The sequence below is a fragment of the Phalaenopsis equestris genome, unplaced genomic scaffold (assembly GCF_001263595.1).
Source record: "Phalaenopsis equestris unplaced genomic scaffold, ASM126359v1 Scaffold000428, whole genome shotgun sequence".
NCBI classification, from domain to species: Eukaryota; Viridiplantae; Streptophyta; class Magnoliopsida; order Asparagales; family Orchidaceae; genus Phalaenopsis; species Phalaenopsis equestris.
Window position 1 is genome coordinate 1,291,627 of NW_018164869.1, and position 21,620 is coordinate 1,313,246.

The 21,620-nt window shown below is 30.1% G+C and overlaps 1 protein-coding gene across 1 annotated transcript; it reads left to right on the forward strand.

The window, feature by feature from the left end:
• Positions 1-344: 344 nt before the first annotated feature.
• LOC110027371 (NHP2-like protein 1) lies at positions 345-16,372 on the forward strand (the record flags this gene model as incomplete). The annotated part of the gene is given in 4 exon segments (XM_020728768.1): positions 345-453; positions 551-654; positions 15,394-15,525; positions 16,102-16,372. Coding segments are annotated over 4 exon segments (372 nt in total), but the record flags the coding sequence as incomplete, so codon positions are not given.
• Positions 16,373-21,620: the final 5,248 nt, after the last annotated feature.

Below are 21,620 nucleotides of genomic sequence, written 5' to 3' on the forward strand. Positions count from 1 at the left end.
GTAATTATCCCAAAATAAAATAAATAATAATAATTTACCTAAAATAATAAATAATATCTTTTGATGGATGGCCAAAGCCCTAATTTCTCAAAATTTCTTAAAAGGCCAAAAACTGTTTTTTCCGCTCTCTCTCTCCAAGCCGCCACTTCGCCTTCGTCCCACTTCGCCTTCATCTTCAACAACCCAACACCTGTGTTTTCTTCTCTTACCGCTAACGTCGTAAAAAACGTAGAAAATGGTATGGAACCTTTTCTCTCCCCCACCCTTTTTTTCCTTTGGGTTATTTTTCTGCACTGCAAACCTCTAAACAGAGATTCCATTCCCGTGTTTCTCAGACAGAGCACGTAAACCCCAAGGCGTATCCCTTAGCCGACGCCCAGCTGTCCATCACAATCCTAGATCTCATCCAGCAAGCTGCCAATTATAAGCAACTGAAGAAGGGCGCCAATGAAGGTTTTTGATTAAGAAGCTTTATGTTTTCTTGATATTTTTTGTTTGTTCTTTGTTTATTTGATATTGAGCTGGCTTGTTGAGCTTTTTGTGTATGCAGCGACTAAAACACTTAACAGGGGGATCTCTGAGTTCGTTGTAATGGCTGCGGATACTGAACCAATCGAAATCCTTCTCCACCTTCCCTTACTGGCAGAGGACAAGGTAACCCAAGTCCTGCCCAGAGCTCTTGGTTATAGTGAGCATCCGTTCTTACTGGCAGAGTCTTTTATATCGATAAATTGATGCATATTTTGTTTTCCATTAAGTCTTTATTATATGTATTTGAGCCGTTCTTCTTTTCAATTGGTTTTTTTATCATGCATAAGACATTGTTCAAGCTTTATCGTATTTAAAAATGGAAAGCTCTCTGTTTCAGTTTGTTTTACTTTCTGTATAGGACTTGTGATGCTATGTTAGCATTCAATGCATATGCAAGTGCAATAAATGAATTTATAGTGTTGCAATTATAGGATTTAGGCTTTATGATATTGTGGCTTACCATTATCACCAGGCTAAATATGAAAAAAATGATGTGTGGTGTGGTATTTTTTTTCTTCTTCTTTCAAAGAAGTCCATTACAAGTATAATTCATGTGGATCTGTTTACTGGTTTAAAACTGTTATGGAAAAAAAAGTTATGAAGGTCAGATGGGCTGATTGAGTTCTTTATTCTTTTTTTAGTTTGCGCCTGTTTAATGTCAATCTGTCATTTTCCCATTAAGTTTAGAAAGCTTGTACTTGATGCAGTATCTATTAAATAGATGCTAGGAGAGGTTGTTAAGCATGCTAGATTCTAGATATATCAACTTTGAATTCACAGAACAATACATAAAATTTGCAGATTTTCATGCTATAATTATATTTGAGCTCAATTTTATTTTGTAAAAGTTTTCTGTGGCGCTTTCCCTATGGTTAAGGGTTTTTATAATTTCCATTACCGATTGAGTATTATGGTATTTAGATCATATTTTTCATTTTTTAATTTGATGGCTATAGAGTCTTTTGCTCAAACCATGAGAAAGTTCCCCACAAGAGCAGATATTTGAAAAAAAAGATAACTTTTATGATTTTCTTTTCACTGCAGTACTTGTATTCTAATACACTAGATTTTTTTTTTCTTGAGTAAGGTTTTCTGCAATATATGAATGCATCATATTATCTACTTATTTGATGTTTTTTTCACATATATTTGGGAATAAAAATTTTAGGATTGATGCAGAAAGGAACATATTTTGGCCATTTTCAAACTTTAATCAATTCAATTTGATGTGCCACAGGTTGTTATCATTTACATATCTAGATGGTATTGTATTACTGATGTATCTGTCAAGAACACCACTTCGATGGCTGTGATAAATTTTAGCTATGATATATATGTTTTTTACTGTGATTATTCTTTGAATGGAGATTTTGGAGCCTGACACACGATTTGTGTGTTATTAATGACTGAAATTGACTCCTAAACATATTTTCATTTACTCTTATTCTGATCCCTTGCACTTTATACTTCATGTCAGTTGCTTCTACTGGGAAGAAGCATGCCCTTTAAAGTTAATGATTACTAGTTTCACCTTGTTGTTGGGCAGATCTTTGAATCCCAAGGCACATCATGATCAAAATTCGTTGCTTGTAGCATTGTTAGGAGTAATTGGAAAATAATTTAATTTAATATTTATTAATTCAATGTTGCTGTTCCAGTTTAGTTTGATTTCCACAAAAACAATCAAAACAAGTTTATTTTGAATGTTGATCATTGTCCTTTCTCCTTTTTTGAATCTCATATGCAGAAAGTTGCTTAGTTTTTTGCCAATACTTGTCCATGAATTGTTAGACTTTATTTTCTGGTTTCTTTATCTATCTCTACTAATTAATCTCAATTGCATTCATCTAGAATTCTTTTTCAAGTTTTCTTGTGGAGATTGCCATTAGACTTGTATTGGTCGGCACCTGACGTCCTCAACCACAATGGCAAATACACATAAATAAATTTTCAGTTTGATAATTGCACAAGTCATCGTTGTTAGAGTTCAATGTGAAAAGCTATGAAGCAAGAATAATTAGCCAAATCATGATATCACAAAGGTATCCTATGAATTGATATCAATGACATTGAAATCTTTTGAAAACATACCAAAAAAAAATCAGGTATTGTTATTGTTTATTTCACCATCCTCATCCAGCATCCTTATCAGCTGTAGCTTTTTTTTGCAGCAATAGAGTTGGGTTTACATATTATATGTTGCATGGGATATTAACCAAAAGTTTATATAAACATGTTTGCACAAGATCTGCCCATGCTCTACTTTTTGTGTTTAGTTCGATTATTGGATAAATTTTAGCTTGTTTTTTTGAGTAAAATGAGAAGATTGAAAAGGATTCATAATAAGAGTTTGAGATACATAAATTTATGTATTTTCATTTGCAATACAGACTATAATATAGAATTTGTTGTTAATCTAACAAACACTATAGAATATGCTTTAAAATCCATTAACAAGACATCTTTTTTTAAGGTATAAGATATTTTATTATGATAATCACAAATTACTTCAAATCATTGTTCGACATTGCGCAACTTGAATCATGCCTCAACACAAATTTGAACAACCTCAAATGACTAGCATGAGATGCACTCCTTAAATTTAAAGAGGTGTGTGGCTTGCTATGTCTCAAATTTATTATGCCCCGACTTGTTAATTTTGTTTTTTTTCTTTAAATTAGCAAAATTGCTTCGCTCAAACCTCCATTCGGCCCTCGTATGTGTGATCTCATCTCTCACAATAATATCCTAGTAGGTCGTTCTAACAATGCTGCCATCGGTCGTTCAGCAATGGTCAAATATATGTAAAAATGAGAACTTCAGCTCCACAATATGCATACTGTTGGATATTTTTCAACCTTTAATTTCAGTATGTCGAGAAGACATCTATCAATTATGAGATGAAATCAGAGCTATATCATTGCATGGATGGATTGATTACTGAACAAACTAAGAGAGCAATTATTGATATCAACTTGTTCCATTTAGTAATAAAGATTTTTGTGGGTATACCAAGTTAAAAATACTATTGCAAAACGATCTTCATATTTAATTTTTAATATTTGATGTTTTTATTAGAATAAGAAATGAGTTTTCAAAAGTTTAATTTTTAAGTTACAACTTCTAATTATATCATTTTTTAATACAGTTGAACGATGGATCCATTTCATTAGAACAAGGAATGAGTTTTCAAAAGTTTAATTTTTAAGTTACAACTTCTAATTATATCATTTTCAAATACAGTTGAACGATGGATCCAGTTTGTTGATTGCATGCTATAGATACACAATATTGCTCTTAAAGGATGAGACTTTCATGTTTGTTATTTAGATGTGAGCGTAACTGAAGCACATATAATTAAGTTCACACAAAAAGGAAAAATCGTCTGACCACCTTAAGGATGATTTTTTTGGTATATGTTATTTACAATAAGAGATTGAATGATAGAAATATGAAAAAAATGATTTAAACAATGACGAGGGCCGCTTATTATGTGAAGATATTGCCATTGGATGATGACAAGGCTAGATTATTTGAGTCACAAAAATAAGATTTGAATGTTGATTTTCTTTTTATAGTGATAGGAATAACTATAGTATATCAAGCATAAGACAATACAACAACAACAACAAGCCTTTATCCCACTAAGTGGGGTTAGCTACATCAATCCTTTTTCACCATTGGGTGCTATTGAATGTCATATTTTCATTTAATTCTAATAAATTAAAGTCATTTTTTATACAATATGCCCAAGTCTTTCTGGGTCTACCTCTGCCTTTCTTAACATAAGTTGAATCTAAAATGTCTACTCTCCTAACCAGATCATCAGATGATCGACTTTTAATTTGACCAAACCATCTAAGATGACTCTCTCTAATTTTGTCAGTCACAAGAGCTACACAAACCCTATCACATATATATTTATTTCGCATTTTGTCTCTCCACTCATCCATCTAAACATTCTCATCTCGGAAACAGTTAAATTAAATTGATCTTCTCTTTTAAAGGCCAACATTCTGCGCCACAGAGCATTATAGATCTCACTACCATCTTATAAAATTTTCCTTTCAATCAAAGCGGTTCTTTTCTATTACACAATAGGCACGAAACATTCCTCTTCAACCAACCAACCTGAATTCTATTAATAACAACCCCATCTATATCACTATCACTTTGAACAATATACTCAAGATATTTGAAGCGTTCACACATTCTAATAGTAAGATCACCAATAGTTACAATTTTGTGACTAGAGCTATTACTACTACTAAAATTACATTTCATGTATTCAGTTTTAGTTCTACTCAAACGAAGGCCTTTAGACTCTAATGTAGACCTCCATAATTCAAATTTATCCAGAGCTCTTTCTCTAATATTATCCACAAGAGGGATATCATTAATGAAAAGCATACTCTAAGGTACATCCTCCTATAAATGTCCAGTGAGAACATTTATAACTAAAGCAAAAAGATATAGGCTTAGAACCGATCCTTGATGTAAGATATTTGAAGCGTTCACACATTCTAATGATATGATCACCAATTGTTACAACTCTGTCACTAGAGCAACTACTACTAAAATTACATTCCATGTATTCAGTTTTAGTTTTGCTCAAACAAAGACCTTTAGAATCTAATGTTGACCTCTATAATTCAAGTTTTTCTTGAGCTCTTTCTCTAGTCTTATCCACAAGAAGGATATCATTAGCAAAGAGCATACACTTAGTTACATTATTTTGTACATATCCAGTAAGAACATCCTTAACTAGAGCAAAAAGATATAGACTTAGAGCCGATTGTTAATGTAATCCAACTGAAATAGGAAACTATTTGGTCAATCCTCCTGTTTGAGCACAAGTAACAACTTTAATATAAATATCTTTAATAACTTGAATATAAGTCATATCAACAAATTTCTTCTCTAGAACTCTTCTAAGGATATCTCTTGGAACCTTATCATAAGCTTTTTCTAAATCAATAAAAGTCGTATGTAGCCTTATTCTCTCTGTACTTCTCTATCAAACCTCTCAATAAATGTATAACTTTCATAGTAGACCTGCCCGACATAAATCCAAATTGATTATGAGAAATCTTTGTAATGCGTCTTAATCTATGTTCAATTATCCTTTCCCATAATTTTAAAGTATGATACATCAACTTAATTCGTCTATAATTTGCATATCCTTGTGCCCCTTTATTCTTAAGAATGAGGATCAAAATAGTCTTCCTCCACTTCTAAGGCATCCTTTTTAGTTTTAAAATAAAATTAAAGAGTTTAGTAAGCCAAGAAACTCTCAAATCTCCTAAATATTTTCACACTTTAATTGAGATGTAATTAGGTTCTACAGACTTCCCATCTTTGATTTTTTTTAAAGCCTCATCAACTTCATTTTAACTAATGTGACTGCAAAAATGAAATATTTTATTATTAATAATGATATTAATATCATCATGGTCGATCGAATTTTCAGAAATTTCATTAAAAAGTTTATTAAAATAACCATCCCACCTATGTTGAATATATTTTTCTAAGAAAAATACTTTTTGATTTTCATCTTTAATATTTTAATTGAGTTAAATCTTTTTTTTCTTTTTTTCTTGTTTGACTAGTTTTAACATATATTTTTGACCCTCTTTAGTTTCTAATCTATTATGCAGATCACTAAAAGTAGAATTTTTGACGTTATAAATTGTTCTCTATGACTCTCTACGGGCTATTTTATATGTTTCCAAATTCTCTAAGCTTTTATATTTAAACTGTTTCTTATAATATAACTTATATTTTATCTTTTCTTGCACATTATTATTCCACAATAAATTATTTTTTTATACAAACTTTTTTTTTTGATTTTTCAAGTACATATTTACCACTTATTTAATAGTGTTTGTTACCTTATTCCACGTAGAATTTGTTTTTTTATGAACATCCCAAATCTTAAAATTTTAAAGTTTACTCATAAAAATAATTTTATTCATCCTTTAGGTGCCCTCATCTAATACTAGACAATGATTCTGAGTATTCTTTATTTTATAATTTTTTATCTTAAATCCAAAACTAATAATCGATGTTGAGTATTTAAATTCTCACTTGGAATGACCTTACAATTTTTTCATTTTTGACGATCCTTCTTTTCATAAGGAAATAATCAGTTTGTGTTTTATTAGATCCATTCTTATACGTAATAATATGCTCATCTTTTTTCTTGAATAAAATATTAGCAATAACAAAATCACGAGCTAAAACAAAATTGAATATGAATCTACCTTCTTTTTTAATCACTCCAAAACCATAGCTGTCATGGATATTTATAAAATCTTCTACCACTCTACCGACACGTCCATTTAATTCTCCTCCAATTAAACTTATTTTTTCAAGAGATATCATTTGAGGAACATAAGCACTTATAGTATTAATAATTTTTAGAAACTATATTTTCTAGGTCATTCTAGAATTTTTCTAGGTAATTTCAGAATTTTTTGTAGGTCATTCCAGAATTTTTCTTTACAACCTATATTTAAGCCTATTTGAGGAGCATAAACACTTATAATATTAATAATCCTAGTATCAACAACAATCTTAAGAGGTATAATTCTATCTTCAATTCTATTAATTTTTATGATATTATATTTCAAACCCTTATCTATAATTACAACTACACTATTTCTAACGTGATTATTATCCAAATAGCAAAGTTTAAAACCCTTATTAATCTCCTTAGACCTTTCTCCAACTCATCTTGAATACATAAGATATTTATCTTTTAATGACATAATATCAATTAATTTCATTAATTTACTTGTGAGAGTACCCATATTCTTAGATCATATTCTAATTTTAATTTCACGGACTAACTTTTTTACTCGCATTCGTCTTCAATGTTGAAAGTCTTGCTTATTTGACACCACAGCAGGGCATCAATGTAATGACCCTTCACATTTTTTACTGTATTCCGGCTATACAACGCGTCGCTTCCAGGAGACGTCCTAGCATTTACACAATGATAGCAAAGAATCATGTCATGATTTTTTGATAAATTTTACGCTGGTTGTCTACTACTTAACTCAATCCTCCACTTTTCACATCTGGGATTTGAGACCCTGCAATGACAATGTTTAAATAATAGATAAAAAGAAAATATATTTGATATCTATAAGTTGTCTTATATTTTAATTAATGCTATAATTTATTATTCATTACTGTTAATTAGGGAAGAGAACGATGATTGAGATTGAAGAGGAGAAAGTGGGGAACTTGAATACCCTTGAAGGAGGGGTAGGGGAGAAAGTTATTTATTATGATGACTTCTCCAATGATTTTTTAAGAGTGATCAGAGCGTTGATGGTTTTTTGATTAGTTACTTAATTATTATTTGAATTTATGAATGTTATTTTATTAGATAGTAGGAGAGAGAAATGCATTATAGTAAAGTTAACTTCTGTCTTACTTTATTCTATGCTAGTTTCATTTAATGTCTTATGATATGATCAGTTGATGTCTACATTGCATTATGATTATGGAGTTTGTGCTATTTGTTATATGATGCTTTATGCTTACGCAACCCGATATTTGATATTAACATAATTTATCACTTCTTACTATGTTAGGTCGTTAATGTCTTTCCATAATATATGTATAAATTAAGATGTTGATATATTCATTTTTTTTCTTTAATTTGGCTTCACACAATTTTCTAACTGTGAGGCTTATGTCTCACCTCAGCACAAAAAATCTCTCAATACCCGATTATAATTTTAAACAGTATTTTAAATGTAATAAATGCCATTAATTAAAAATTGCTAATTTATTTTGTGCTTATGAACTTGAATTTTTCGTAACTGACTTTAACTTGATAAGTAAGAAGACGACAACAACAACGAAGCCTTAGTCTCACTAAGTGGGGTCGGCTACATGTATCCTTTTTCTCTATTGCATCATATTTAGTGTCTTATTTTCACGTAATTCTAATAAATTAAGATCATTTTTTATACAATAAACCCTAGTATTCCTAGGTCTACCTATGCCTTTCTTAACATAAGTCGAATCTAAAACATCTACTCTCCTAATCGGATCATCAAATGGTCGACGTTTAATGTGACTAAACCATATAAGATGACTCTCTCTAATTTTGTCCGTCACAAGACAAACACTTTTTTTAAGGTAAGTAAACTTTAATAAATTAGAATTTGATATTTGTTCAATTTGATAACGTGGAAATCAAGCCAAACATGATCTTGAATTACACTTGGTAAACTATTTTTTACTGTTACTTTTATGTTCTATTTCAATGATAAAGCTTTCTTCTTTTTCAGTTCCACCATGCATCCTTAGCATTTGAAGTTCTGCAAGCTTGATTTAGTTGTTTGTTACTCCTTTGTCTCGCAAAGCTTTCATTTATAGGTTGGTTCAAATTATGTCAAGCCAAATGGTAGACATGAAGATTTATATGGTTCAATAAAAATGATTGACCATCCATTCTCAACAAAAAAGGGGGTCTAAATCTTTCAGGTCAAGCGAATAAGAAAATTCTTAATATTTTGTAGAAATGTAGCAAGCAAATGGATGTATTGAATGCGATAATCTAAGACATATTAAGGATCTTTTTTTGAATATTGGTAGAACAAATATATACTCTCTTTTCCCTTTTTTTGATTTCTTATAGTTTGCTATAGCTCTCAAGCATACAGAAGCACTTCCTTTTCTTTAGTTTATAGAAGTTTAAGGAGGTGAAATTTGAATAAAATTTTCTCAAATCTTGGTTCTGAGTTAATCTTTGACAACAAAATTTTCAATACAAATTCGAATATATTCTTATTTGAGAGGATAATTCAGCTAAATTTATGTTTATGCCTGTAGTCATTTGTTTTGAATTTTTTCTTGTTGTGGAAACAAGGAGATACCTCATGCAATTCTTTCCATCAAAATATTTTGGGATAATTTCATATATAGCACCCGAAACATTTCTATTTATAAAATATAGCACCTAAATGAAATTTTTGAACTACCGAACTGATATATTTATGAGTGTCCGATCAAACCATTGTGAATTTGATAAAAAAGAAAAATTTGGGTTGGGGTTTTATCATTAATTTTTGTATTTGAGCTTGAATTTGAAAATGGATGAAAGAGGGTTCTTGCTTTGTAAATAGCAACGTTTCATGTGCTCTGTATGTAATTGCCTCAAATATTTTTATTTGTGTTTATCAACAAATTTGGGGCATTCCTAACAAATTTTCCTATTAACTCAAATTTTTGGTATTATATGTTGAATTTTCTCTATGACTCTTCAAATTAAGCTTTTTAAGGTCTTAAAGTTTGAAGGAGCTAAGCTTTGCAGAATTGCACAACTTGCATGACGATTGAAATTAATACCCGTGAGAGACTTTTGAAGATGTATATTGCAATTTGAAATGAATCTATTGATAAAAAATGTGTACCAGCTATTGAACCTTCGTATCCTAAGGATGGGTCTTACATTAGTTTGAATGCCATAATGATATGACATAACATTAGGATATACTGTGGAATATAAGAGTAATCTGACACATCTGTTGATGAAACGAAAGCATATACATTTGAAGATGCACGATGTGAAAAATGCTTTACCAAACCTCTTGTTTTCATGACAAATTTTTTGAGCTTTAATATCTCCTTATTCTTGTGCATCCTTCCTAACTAGAAACATTTAAAAATTATAGATTTGCTTGACTACCTAGTCAATGTTCTTGTCACGCTATTATATCTGTTGACTATTTCTCCCCATGGTTGCATCTGAAACGCTATTTCTTCCACCTTAGTCTACTTTTTATTCCCCTCACCTTTGTATATAACAAGATATCCTTAAAAGAAGTGAATGTTTGACATACTCCAAGTTAATCATATCTAAAACATAGTTGTAGAACTACTTAAAAGAGGTATAGTAAAGATTGATGTTCCTTAGTACATGAATATTTCTCAAATTTCTGAGGAATTAAATTGAACTTAAGATAGAATTTAATAAGAGCGTACTTTTGCTTTCTTAAAGAGTCGAATGTGCAAAAAAATTATTGTAGAATATTTTGGTGAATCCCTTTATGGTTATTTTCTCATATACTTTTGCTATGGCCTCATTCACCAAACATAACTGGAATTATTAGGGAGTTTTTCTTGCTGTTTTCTCTTTATCACTCACAGTCTTAACACGAGTCCATGCTGGGCTAACATGCTTCACCTGTCAGTTCTTCATAGGTCAAAACTCTTTAAGCTATTAAACTTTTCAATTTCATATTTCATTACCATTTCAATTTTTAATAAGCTTTCATATCAGGTGTTATGAGGACTTGTTTATCTGAAAGTGCTTTCTATGAACTATAATGCTTAACTCATAAAGTAATACTAAGGAGATTACGTCAAATATAATTCAGCAAAATTTTGTGTGGCTCAACAAAAAAATAGTTGTCTCCATCCTCAAGAGAGGGGGAAGCAATTGATCCGTTATCAAGGAATCACTCACTTGTACAAACAAATATGACACTTGAAAAAGCTCTTCTTTATTCTCGAAGTAGGTCAATCTCATTATAAATGAAGCAAACCTCTCAAGCCAAACAAATAAACAAATCTGATTTATTGTAAAAATACAATAAAGACATAATGGGATAATAAATGCATGGATATAATTTATGCTCTTAAGAGTGATTGCCCCTTGAAACTATTTTTCATTGTAGTCTCTCCTATTTTTTATATTTTTATTAGTAGTTGGCTACAACTTTTAGGCCACACAAGCTCTTGGTTTCTTCTTCTATTTGCAGAAGTTTATGGATTGAAAATTTAAGTCAAAGTTTTGTTTAAATTTGAATTTTGATTTAATTCACAATAACAAAATATGTATCGAAGCCTTGAACTTATTTTTATTCGAGAGATGATTCATGTGAATTATTATTTATTCTTAAAATCATATGCTTTAAATTTTGAGCTTATCTTTATTACAAGGATAGATCTTAAAGATTGCTTTCCACCATATCAATGTAGTGAGTCTGCTTAATAAATTTGAGGCAATTATAATAATACCCCCCTTTGACTCGTATATTTGTAGCAATATGTTTTTGATATTCTTTTTAAGTGTTCTTCAAAATCAAGTTCTCTATGCTCTAAAACCTCAAAGGACTGAGTACTGGATAACCATACAAATCTTATTTAACACAATTTAACGCTTCCAATTGCACATCGCAGTGGATCTATCCATGATGAAAATTTCTTTATCATTCGGTCGTCATATCTTTGAAGTGGCTATCACTGTGGTCAAAATATTTTAATAGTATGACCTAATCCTCCCATTCTTTTTTGAACAAAACCTAACCATATCTTTGTTCTTGCTAGAAGACTTGTCACATGATTAGAGTTAAACCTCTTTGCATGTCTTTTCCTAGTACAACTTGGTATTCCTATTGACTCATGTTTGTAGCAAGATGTTTAAATCTACTTTATAAATGATCTTCAAACCAAGTAATCTATGCTCTCAGGTCCCAAAGGGTTGAATATTGTACTACATGATAATACTTGGATGCCACCTAATTTAACACATGTAAGAACTTGAACATAAATAATTTTATCAATAATGGAAGTGCACTTGTCATTGGATCTTCATACCCTGAAAGTGGTCCACCTTGGTCTACATTTTGTAATAATATGACTTGGTGATCTCATTCTTTGCAATAAACTAAGCCAAGTCTTTTTACTAGCCAAAGGACTTTGTACATGATCAGAGGTGAACCCCTTTACATGGGTCTTCCCTAACCAAAATCCTTCAGCTTCTTTTCACACCAACTCCCTCGAGCTTAGTAATCACATTTTTGAAAAATAAAAGTTCAATGTTTTATAAGTTAACAGTACTCGACTAATGAAATTTAGTGTCACATAAAATGTTTATAAGAAAAGTATAATTTGCACAAGAGGAACAGTGCTTGAAACTCTCCATCAACTAACGCATGCATATGCCTAAATTTTCTTGTACTAAATATAAACTCATTAAGGTATAACTTAATATGCTTGTTTGACAAGTGCAATGTGATAAAATTTTCAGGATAAGCTAATGATTATGTATAACAACTCTTATCTGGAGCTTAAGCTTTCAGTTGAATCATTGAGAGAGTATTTGCATCCATTAGTTTTACTTGTTTAGGCATATTTTAGTGCTCTTATGAGTTTCTTCATAAGTTTTTGTTACACTAACATAACTCACAAAGCTCTAAACTTATTGTTAAATTCTAGATCATATACGTTATTGCCATTATAGTTCTCATTAAAGTTTTGATAGCAGCTGATAGGAAAAGTTGTTTGTTCATGCGAAAGTAGCTATCAGGAACTAAATTGATTAACAAAGTAATAATAAAGAGATTTGAGTCAAGCAAAATTAACCATTCTTTATGCAGTTTGGTCTAAACAATTGTCTAATCTCATGGGCCACGAGAGATGAATCAATCAATTATTAGGAAGACATAAATTTACAAATAAATAGGTCTAAAAAATGTCACTCATTGAACTCAAATTTACTTAATCACCTGATAAAAGTCACCAGATGTTTGATACAAATTAGTAAATTAGAAAAAACTCAAAATTTTATATACTCAAACTATATAGAGATGACAACTATAGGATTGTGTGCGCATACACTGTAATAATAAAGCTTGTCGTGTTAGACATGTGTACTTGTCCGACATGCACTGACATGTATCTAACACGTATCATCGTTTTCAATTCAAAGAAATAAAAAGATTTAATGGATATGCTTGTTTGACACGCATGTCGTGAATGATAAATTTTAATTTAAAAAAAATATAATATTTAAGTAACTTAAATTATCTTTTTTCTTTTATTTTGAAATATATAATTTAAATAATTTAATTCTACATAACTCTATTTTAATTTTTTTTATCTGCTCTATTTTTCTATTATTATTTTTATTATATTTAAATGTATTTTTCTACAAAAATGAATTTTTTTTAATTTCAAACTAACAATCTATTTTTTTTCTTCGGTATCATGTGACGGTTTCTTCTTCAGTTGAGTTTTAGGTATCTAATTAATCTAAATGTATTTTAAATTTTATGAGCAATCGAAACAAATTTATCATTATTTGAATACATTTTGTATTTTTTTTTGTGTAATTATTATACAAGTTTTTAAATTTTGAGATGTAAAATTGCTGTCATGTTAAATGCATTTCCGTGTTTTTTTTTTTAATAATAAATGTGTTTCATATCCATTTAAGTACATAATAGCTATATTGATTTAAGTTAAAACCTGAAGATCTCTGTTCAGTAACTTCACGAAGAAGTCTCCTCTTCTGTTTTTTCTGTTTTCAACAACAGTTGGCTAAATCTGCAGGAGTTTAAATTTAAATCAAAATCTAATTCAAGTATTGATTTTGAGCTAACTTCTAATAACCGGATTTCCGACAAATTTTTAAATCATTTTTATAAAATTTATTTTGTTAAATTTATATTTTTATGTAAATTATCTTTGAATTTTGTACTAATTTTGATAACAATGGATATGATATACCACTTCCCATTAAATTAAGTTAGTGGGCTTTATTAACAAATTTCTGACAATCTTATAACTAGTCTTAATGTTGGTTTAGTATTTCTTTTTATCTTCATCATTTTTTCTGGCATCACGAGGCATTTAAGCTGTGATTTTTAATTCATGTTGTTATAGGTTTGTCTATTTACTAATTTTGTGTATAACTGGTCCAATGTGCCTCTCCTATCCCACTTATATATTGCTTAAGCCTCCAAAATTCTTTATTTGTTATTATTATTTGCTCCTCCATTAAAAGTTCTTTATTATGCTCTCCGAACTCTCCTTTGAGTGTTTTTCTCCAATGTTTAAACTTTTCTTTTAATTAAGTATAATTTTCATTTATTAGGTTTATGCCATCTATAAACTGTATGCATATAGTTATCCCAATTTGAATATTTTGTTATTCATGTTAATTGCAAAATGCGAGCTTATTGATTTCAATGTAACCTCTGGTGTTGGGAAAGTGTTCACTCGCTATTGTGTGGCGACTAGAAATAATTGGCTCTCAACTATTGTATTTTACTGCCCGTGCTAGCTCCATTACAAGTATTTTTGATAAATCTTATTTCTTATATGCACGCTAAATCTGCACTTGAAATACTGGAAGGTAAATGCAAAACATGTAAAAAACATTGCATCCTTTTCTCTTCTTTTCCATTTTTTTTCTTCATTTTAACGCCAAATTAACTTATATTTTTGATTTTGCTTGCATAAAATTAAACTAATTTTTTTTATATGAATGTAATTTCTGTAATCTTTAGTCCATCATTGTATCTTAACTTTGCTGTGTTGATCGTAATCTTTGTTTCTTTTTAATTACCTTAGTTTTGAAGGGCATATTATTTAGTTTTGAATTCATGCCTTTAATGCCGATATGCATGTTTTAGTTTATAGCTATACACATGTAATCACTCTCTAGGTTGATATGCATTCTCCATTTCACCAACTCCTACATTCGTGATAGATAGATCCCTTTTGAGCAATATGTTTCAAATATCTGAATGGCTTACTGAACACTGAATGCTAGAAATCAGTTTTGAAATTTGATGCTTTATGCTTCAAGTTTTTCTCATGCACTCCATTTGTGATTTTCTCCCTTTTCTTCAATGAAATAGACATTATAATAGATTTTAAAGAATAAATTTAAGTTTTCTTAATCTCACTCGCATTTTCTTAAGAAGGCACGATATCTTATTATTTATGCAATTATCAAGCAGTTAAAGCTTTGCTCTAAATTGTTAAAGCTCTTTCTTTTTTTTTTATATATATTATACGATGGCTTATGTTTTTTTCTTGTAATGGCAGAATGTTCCATATGTGTTTGTTCCTTCAAAACAGGCTCTTGGAAGAGCTTGTGGGGTTACAAGGCCAGTGATTGCTTGTTCGGTTACCAGCAACGAGGGCAGCCAACTTAAATCACAGATCCAGCAGCTGAAGGTAATGTGATAGCTTTCCTTTTGATGATACTTCTTACTTTAAAGCTCAAATTTTTACACGAAGCAGGCGTTTTGTTGTTCGAAAAAATGATTCAAATGAAATTTTCATGCCATATGTCATTAATCTATTGTCCTAGAAGATTTTTTATGGAATTTGCTAGAAATGAAAGTGGTTTTTTGTTCAGGATAAGTTTGGATAAAAGTAAGAAGAGCAACTAATGACCTCAATATTACTTGGATTGAACTTAATTAAAGCCAAGCTCAGATTATATTGAAGTCTATATATTTGCGTGTTTGTATGAGTGAATTAATGTATAATGCATGTTCGATTGATTAAGAATGTCCTAGATGATTGAGAATCAATCAATCATGGTATTTTGGCCATGATTGCCTAAAATCAAAATCAAATTCAGCTTATATAACGCAACTTGACTCAATATCAAATCGAATTGCATCAAGTGGGTATTGAAGCCGAGTCTGATCGGCTCAATACTATCAGCCCTACTTTTGAGCTATTTTTTTGGGCACCTGCATATTCAAAATTTTTTTTTTCACTTGTAATTCCTGTAATTCTCAGGATGCAATTGAGAAGCTGCTCATCTAAATGGTGAAGCATTTCAGCATGAAGGGCCTCACTAGAGAGAGTTGTTTGGAGGCTTGGACTGATGTTCTGTAGGCTTCTTAAGATTTGAGTACTATTTCTTGAACCTTATGCTTGTGAGATTCCTTATCTGTAGTTTGTAAACTTTAGTGTGTGCTTTTCAGAGCGTATGGAGCTATTTTGCTGTTTAAACTTGAAATAGTTTATAATCTAAATTATGTTGCACAATACATACTAGTCAGTTGCATATTTTATAGTTCTTTGGCTAAAAAATGAATCTTGTTTGAAGGTAAGGGTTTATTTGTCATAGTTTTTGCTTACAATTTCATTTTTTTTATTATAAAATTATCTAAATTTATAATTTTTCATTAAAAAAAAAGCATAGGAAGATGTAAATGTATGAGAATGTTGTGAAGGAAAATTTAGATGGATACATGAATTATTACAATGGTCAGGTGGTCAATTTTTTCAGCATGAAAATAAAATTATTGATGTCTCTTATAACTAATTTGTACAAATGCTAATTTTTAAGTTTGTGGAAGAGGCGATTTGTATATTTGATTTATCTTTTTTGTACTTATCAATTCAAATATACGAACATTTCTCATCTATTCTCCCTTAAAGATCAATATAGCACACTCATAGTACCCTATAAGTTAAGAAGAAATAGTTATCCTTTAAAATGTCTTTTAGAATTAATATTCATACATTTATTGTACTTTGTCATTGTCAAATATGGAAAAGAAAGCAATGAAAACAATAAAGATTGGTCCTTTTCCTATAACCCTGGCATGTATATGATGACTGAGCATTTTGTAGGGATGCACTAAACTTGGCATCCTTGCTTTCTACGAATTGAAGAAATATGATGTGTTGAATCTAGCACCAATATACTAATCCTAGAGTCTATATTAGATTCAAGGAAAACTAAAAAACTTACATGTGTTAACCTTGACATATGTGCCATGGAGGACATATTAAAATATATTAAGCCTATCATCTTTACTAAGCCCCCCAACAAGTTAGAGAAGGGATGTGTCATCGTGGCATTTATACCATAGCAAATATGTAATTAGATTGCACAAAGCCCAACATCTTTATTAGGCCTAGAGTGTCAACATTGACATCAATATACATTAGTATTTACACTAAGCCTGACACATACAAATAGGGACATATTGACTTTGGTGTATGTACCAAAATGAACACAAGAGAAGAGCACAACTTGCTTAGGATCTATTTAAGCTTTGTAGTTTCTAAATAGCTAACACATGTTGGCCCACATTAGTACCAAGGGGAGCATGTAGAAAGATGCATCAAACCTATTATATGTATTAGGATTCATATAAACTAGACATAAATGTGGAATATATCAACTTTAACATTTATAAAAAGGTAAACACACAATATAGTTCGTCAAGGTTAGCAAATGAATTAGGCTTGGTGTAGACATAAAAAAATAATCAATACATGTTAACCTTGGTGTAAGCTTGGCACCTATGTCAAGGTGAACATGTGACAAGTATGCATTGATTTTAGCATTCATATTGAGACAAATACAAATCTAAAATTGAATATACAAAACCTTAAGTTTATGTACTCTAAAATAAACAAATATGTTGACTTAGAATGCACAATCAATAAAATAATAACATTTAAAATGACCAAATGTTATGCTTGAATATATGTAAGTGGCACATTAAGAATAATGAATCTAGTACATTGTTTATTAGCTCTAAACTTAAACTAAGTTTGCAGTTTTTATATCTACCAAGAGGAAATAAAGGACTTCTTAACACTCACATCATTATGGGGTTGAGGAAATGAGTGAAGGCGAGATGGAGTAATTTGGTGACAATCAAAACTAAGAGAAGTTTTTAGTCTCAAGAATTCAAGGTTTGATCACACATTCTTCAACAATGCTTGAAGGAAAATTACAATGATAAAACTATAGAAAGTTGATATCCAATAGGATTTAACTTTATGAGTTTGTGAAAAGAGTTTACCTCTCTATCTGTAAGGAAATGTGTGCGCTAGTATTTTGATTTTGGTAATCCAACTATGCTCTAGATCAGTATAAATGTGATTAAGTCTTAATAACAAAGAGATATATAAAATGATCTAAATTAGAATGTAAAGAGCTGAAAGTTTAGCTTTAAGTTCATAGACCACTTAAATTAATTTAATTTTTAGCTTTATATGAAGCTCCACTTAAAGCAACGTGATATGCAATACAACAACAACAACAACAACAACAACAAAGCCTTAATCCCACTACGTGGGGTCGGCTACATGAATCCTTTTTCTCCATTGCGTCCTATTTAGTGTCATATTTTCATTTAGTTCTAGTAAATTAAGATCATTTTTAATACAATAAGCCCAAGTCTTCCTAGGTCTACCTCTGCCTTTCTTAACACAAGTCGAATTTAAAACATCTACTCTCCTAATCGGATCATCTAATGGTCGACGTTTAATATGACCAAACCATCTAAGACGACTTTCTCTAATTTTGTCTGTCACAGGAGCTACACCAACCCTATCACGAATATATTCATTCCGCATTTTGTCTCTAAGTGTAAAGCCACTCATCCACCTAATCATTCTTATCTCGGCAACACTTAACTTATTATTATGCTTCTCTTTTAAAGGCCAACATTCAGCGCCATAGAGCATTGCAGGTCTCACCACCATCTTATAAAATTTTCCTTTCAGTCTTAGCGGTACTATTTCCTTTCGGTCATTGCAGGTCTCAACGTGATATGCAATGAGCCAAATAATTGGATCAAAGTAATTTACAACCCTATTATCTATAATAGGTATATTAGTTTGATAAGGCTAAAAAAACCATTTATAAAAGTTATTATTTTTTATATATAATTTATTTTATTTATATTTTAGTAGTAGATTTAGCTAGCCAAGAGGATTTTCTTGTTGCGTTATAATCTATGAAAATTTCAGTAAAAAAGAGATGGATTCAAAACTTAAAATCCTTAAGCTTATTATTAAAACTATTCGATAAAATTTGAATGACTCAAAATCTTAATCCCACATTAATGTGATCTAAAGCCATATCCATTACCCATTAACCCCCCATTTTTTTTCTCATAATTTTACTCTTTGTTGTTTCTATGGCTTTGTAAAATTCAAACCATAAAACTAATCCCATTTTCACTTTCTCTGTGCCCTTTTTGTGATTGTCATACTTATTGTCGATGTTATCAGCTATAAGGGCCTTTTTTTATTATTGCATTCATTTTTTCTTCTCATTAATGTGATAAACCCAACTAGGGTACAATTATCAAAAAACACCTAAATATTGTTTAATATCCATTTTATTTTCAAGAAATTGTGCTACTCAACTCACTCATTATGTGTATTTTCTTGAATTTTTACTATTTTTACTCCCATTATAATGTCTCACTATTCAATATTGTAGTTATTGATTGCCTTCCATCATTATGAAAGTTTAGCTTTCGAAGAATTTTTTTTAACATGTGCCTTTTTATTACATTTTTTGACTTTAATATTAACTTATTTGATTCAACTACGAGTTTCCCTTTTTTATGATCTATTTTTTGTAGTTTATATAATGATTCCTTATATTTTTTATTAATTCATGTTCTTGTTTGTAGTTTGATAGCCTGTTTATTGGCCTTGTTGCATGGAGTTTTTGTTTATTAGGCATATAAGTTTATTGTTATTATTTTTTCTTGCATGATGCTTACTAATTAGCCATGATTTTTGCTCGTAATATAATAAGAGATGCATCATACACTTTTATTTGTAAGTTTGCTTTAGTTTGCAATTTTCTTAAATTTCTTGAATATGATAAGCATCATAATTCATATTAATAAATATTCATAAATTCACTATTTTATGTACACATTTCATATTATTTTTAGTTCTTCATATAAGGTACTATAGACTTAAATTAAATAATTTCTTCAAGGAGTATTATCTACTCATTCCCAACATCAATCTATTATTAGCTCAAGTCAGCCTCCAAAAAACCCTAAACAACTCCAAAAAAAATTGGTGCATTAATAAGTTACTCAGATTTTAGGATATTAAAGTGTTTTTTTTAATAGATGATTAAAATTTTCTTATTATGGAAATAATTCTTATATATTCATTATATTGCTCACAATTAAAATTTGATTGTGAAAGAAAATGTGAAATTTATCATCAGAATGCTTAAGAATGTTAAATAGGTTGTCTTTTCAATCAAGATGCCTTCTTGGAATTTATATTGAGTTGAATTTTTATCATTTTATATTCTCATTATATTGCTTTACTAAACAAAAATTTAGCCATTGACCATTTATTATCATTCGTGAAGTCCAAATTTAAAGGAACTTGCATTGCATATGCCTTTTACTTACATTATTTCATTCTAATAATAACTTAAACAAGCTCAAAAGTCTATAATATTCTTTAGTTTTATGATTTAAGCTTTGTAATTCATAAAATAATTTTTTCTTTCTTATATTGATTCATGTTTTTGTTTGTATTTCCATAGCTTAGATGTCTCACTCTTTAGAATTTAGGGCTACTAAGCCACCCTGGATGATGCAACTCACAGGTTGCTGGCAGGTGATTCCTAGTTTGGTTGGATCGACTACCTTCCTGATAAAGTAGACTTAGAGTGTCGATAGCTTGAGATGACAAATATGTGAAATCTTGACCAAGCTATTTATACATGTTTAAGAATTTTCTTGTCCACCATTATCTACCCCCTTTGGACCATTTTTGTACTCCTTCGTTGGGTCTTATAGTGGTTTTATAAGCCCTCCTCATTGAGGGGCGAGCTATTCATCAGGTTATGATGATTCATTATCTGCCCGATAGCTAGTGATGCTATGCTGATAAGAGTTCTCCCTTGTTAAGATGACAAAAATCAACTTGGGACTTACTTCTATAGTCATAGCAAGCAAGTATAACTTCTTTTATTGACAGTTTTTCTGGGTATCACTCATGATATAATTGAGCACAAGGATCGTCATTGAATGATATCTCTTTGAACCCAAAATAAAATAAAATTTATTTAGTATTCTAGTTTGTTTATTAAGATCTTTTATATGTTCTTTCTCGTGTATTCTCTTAAGTCTGCTATGGTTTAATTTACTTTGAGCCGCTCTTCTCTAGTTTATGTTATAAGGTATTTTCTATATAAATATATTTGTATCTACTCTTTTTTTTTTCTTTGTTTTCTTCCACTTTCATCTTTTTATTTCTTCCCATATTTTTTTAAGGGTGATTTAGAAAGAAGGTTTTGAAGAGGACACACGTTAAAAAGGTCATTCGATTAGAACAAAAAGGGGCTCAAATAATGTCTAATATAATATTTAATGTCACCAACATGCATTGGTGTTTGTTAATAATAACATGCATTGATATTCATGTCGACAAACATTATTAGATTTGTTGGTAACAATAAATAGTAAACTTGATGTGAACTAACACTAATGTTGTTAGTGTGCATCAACTTTAATAGT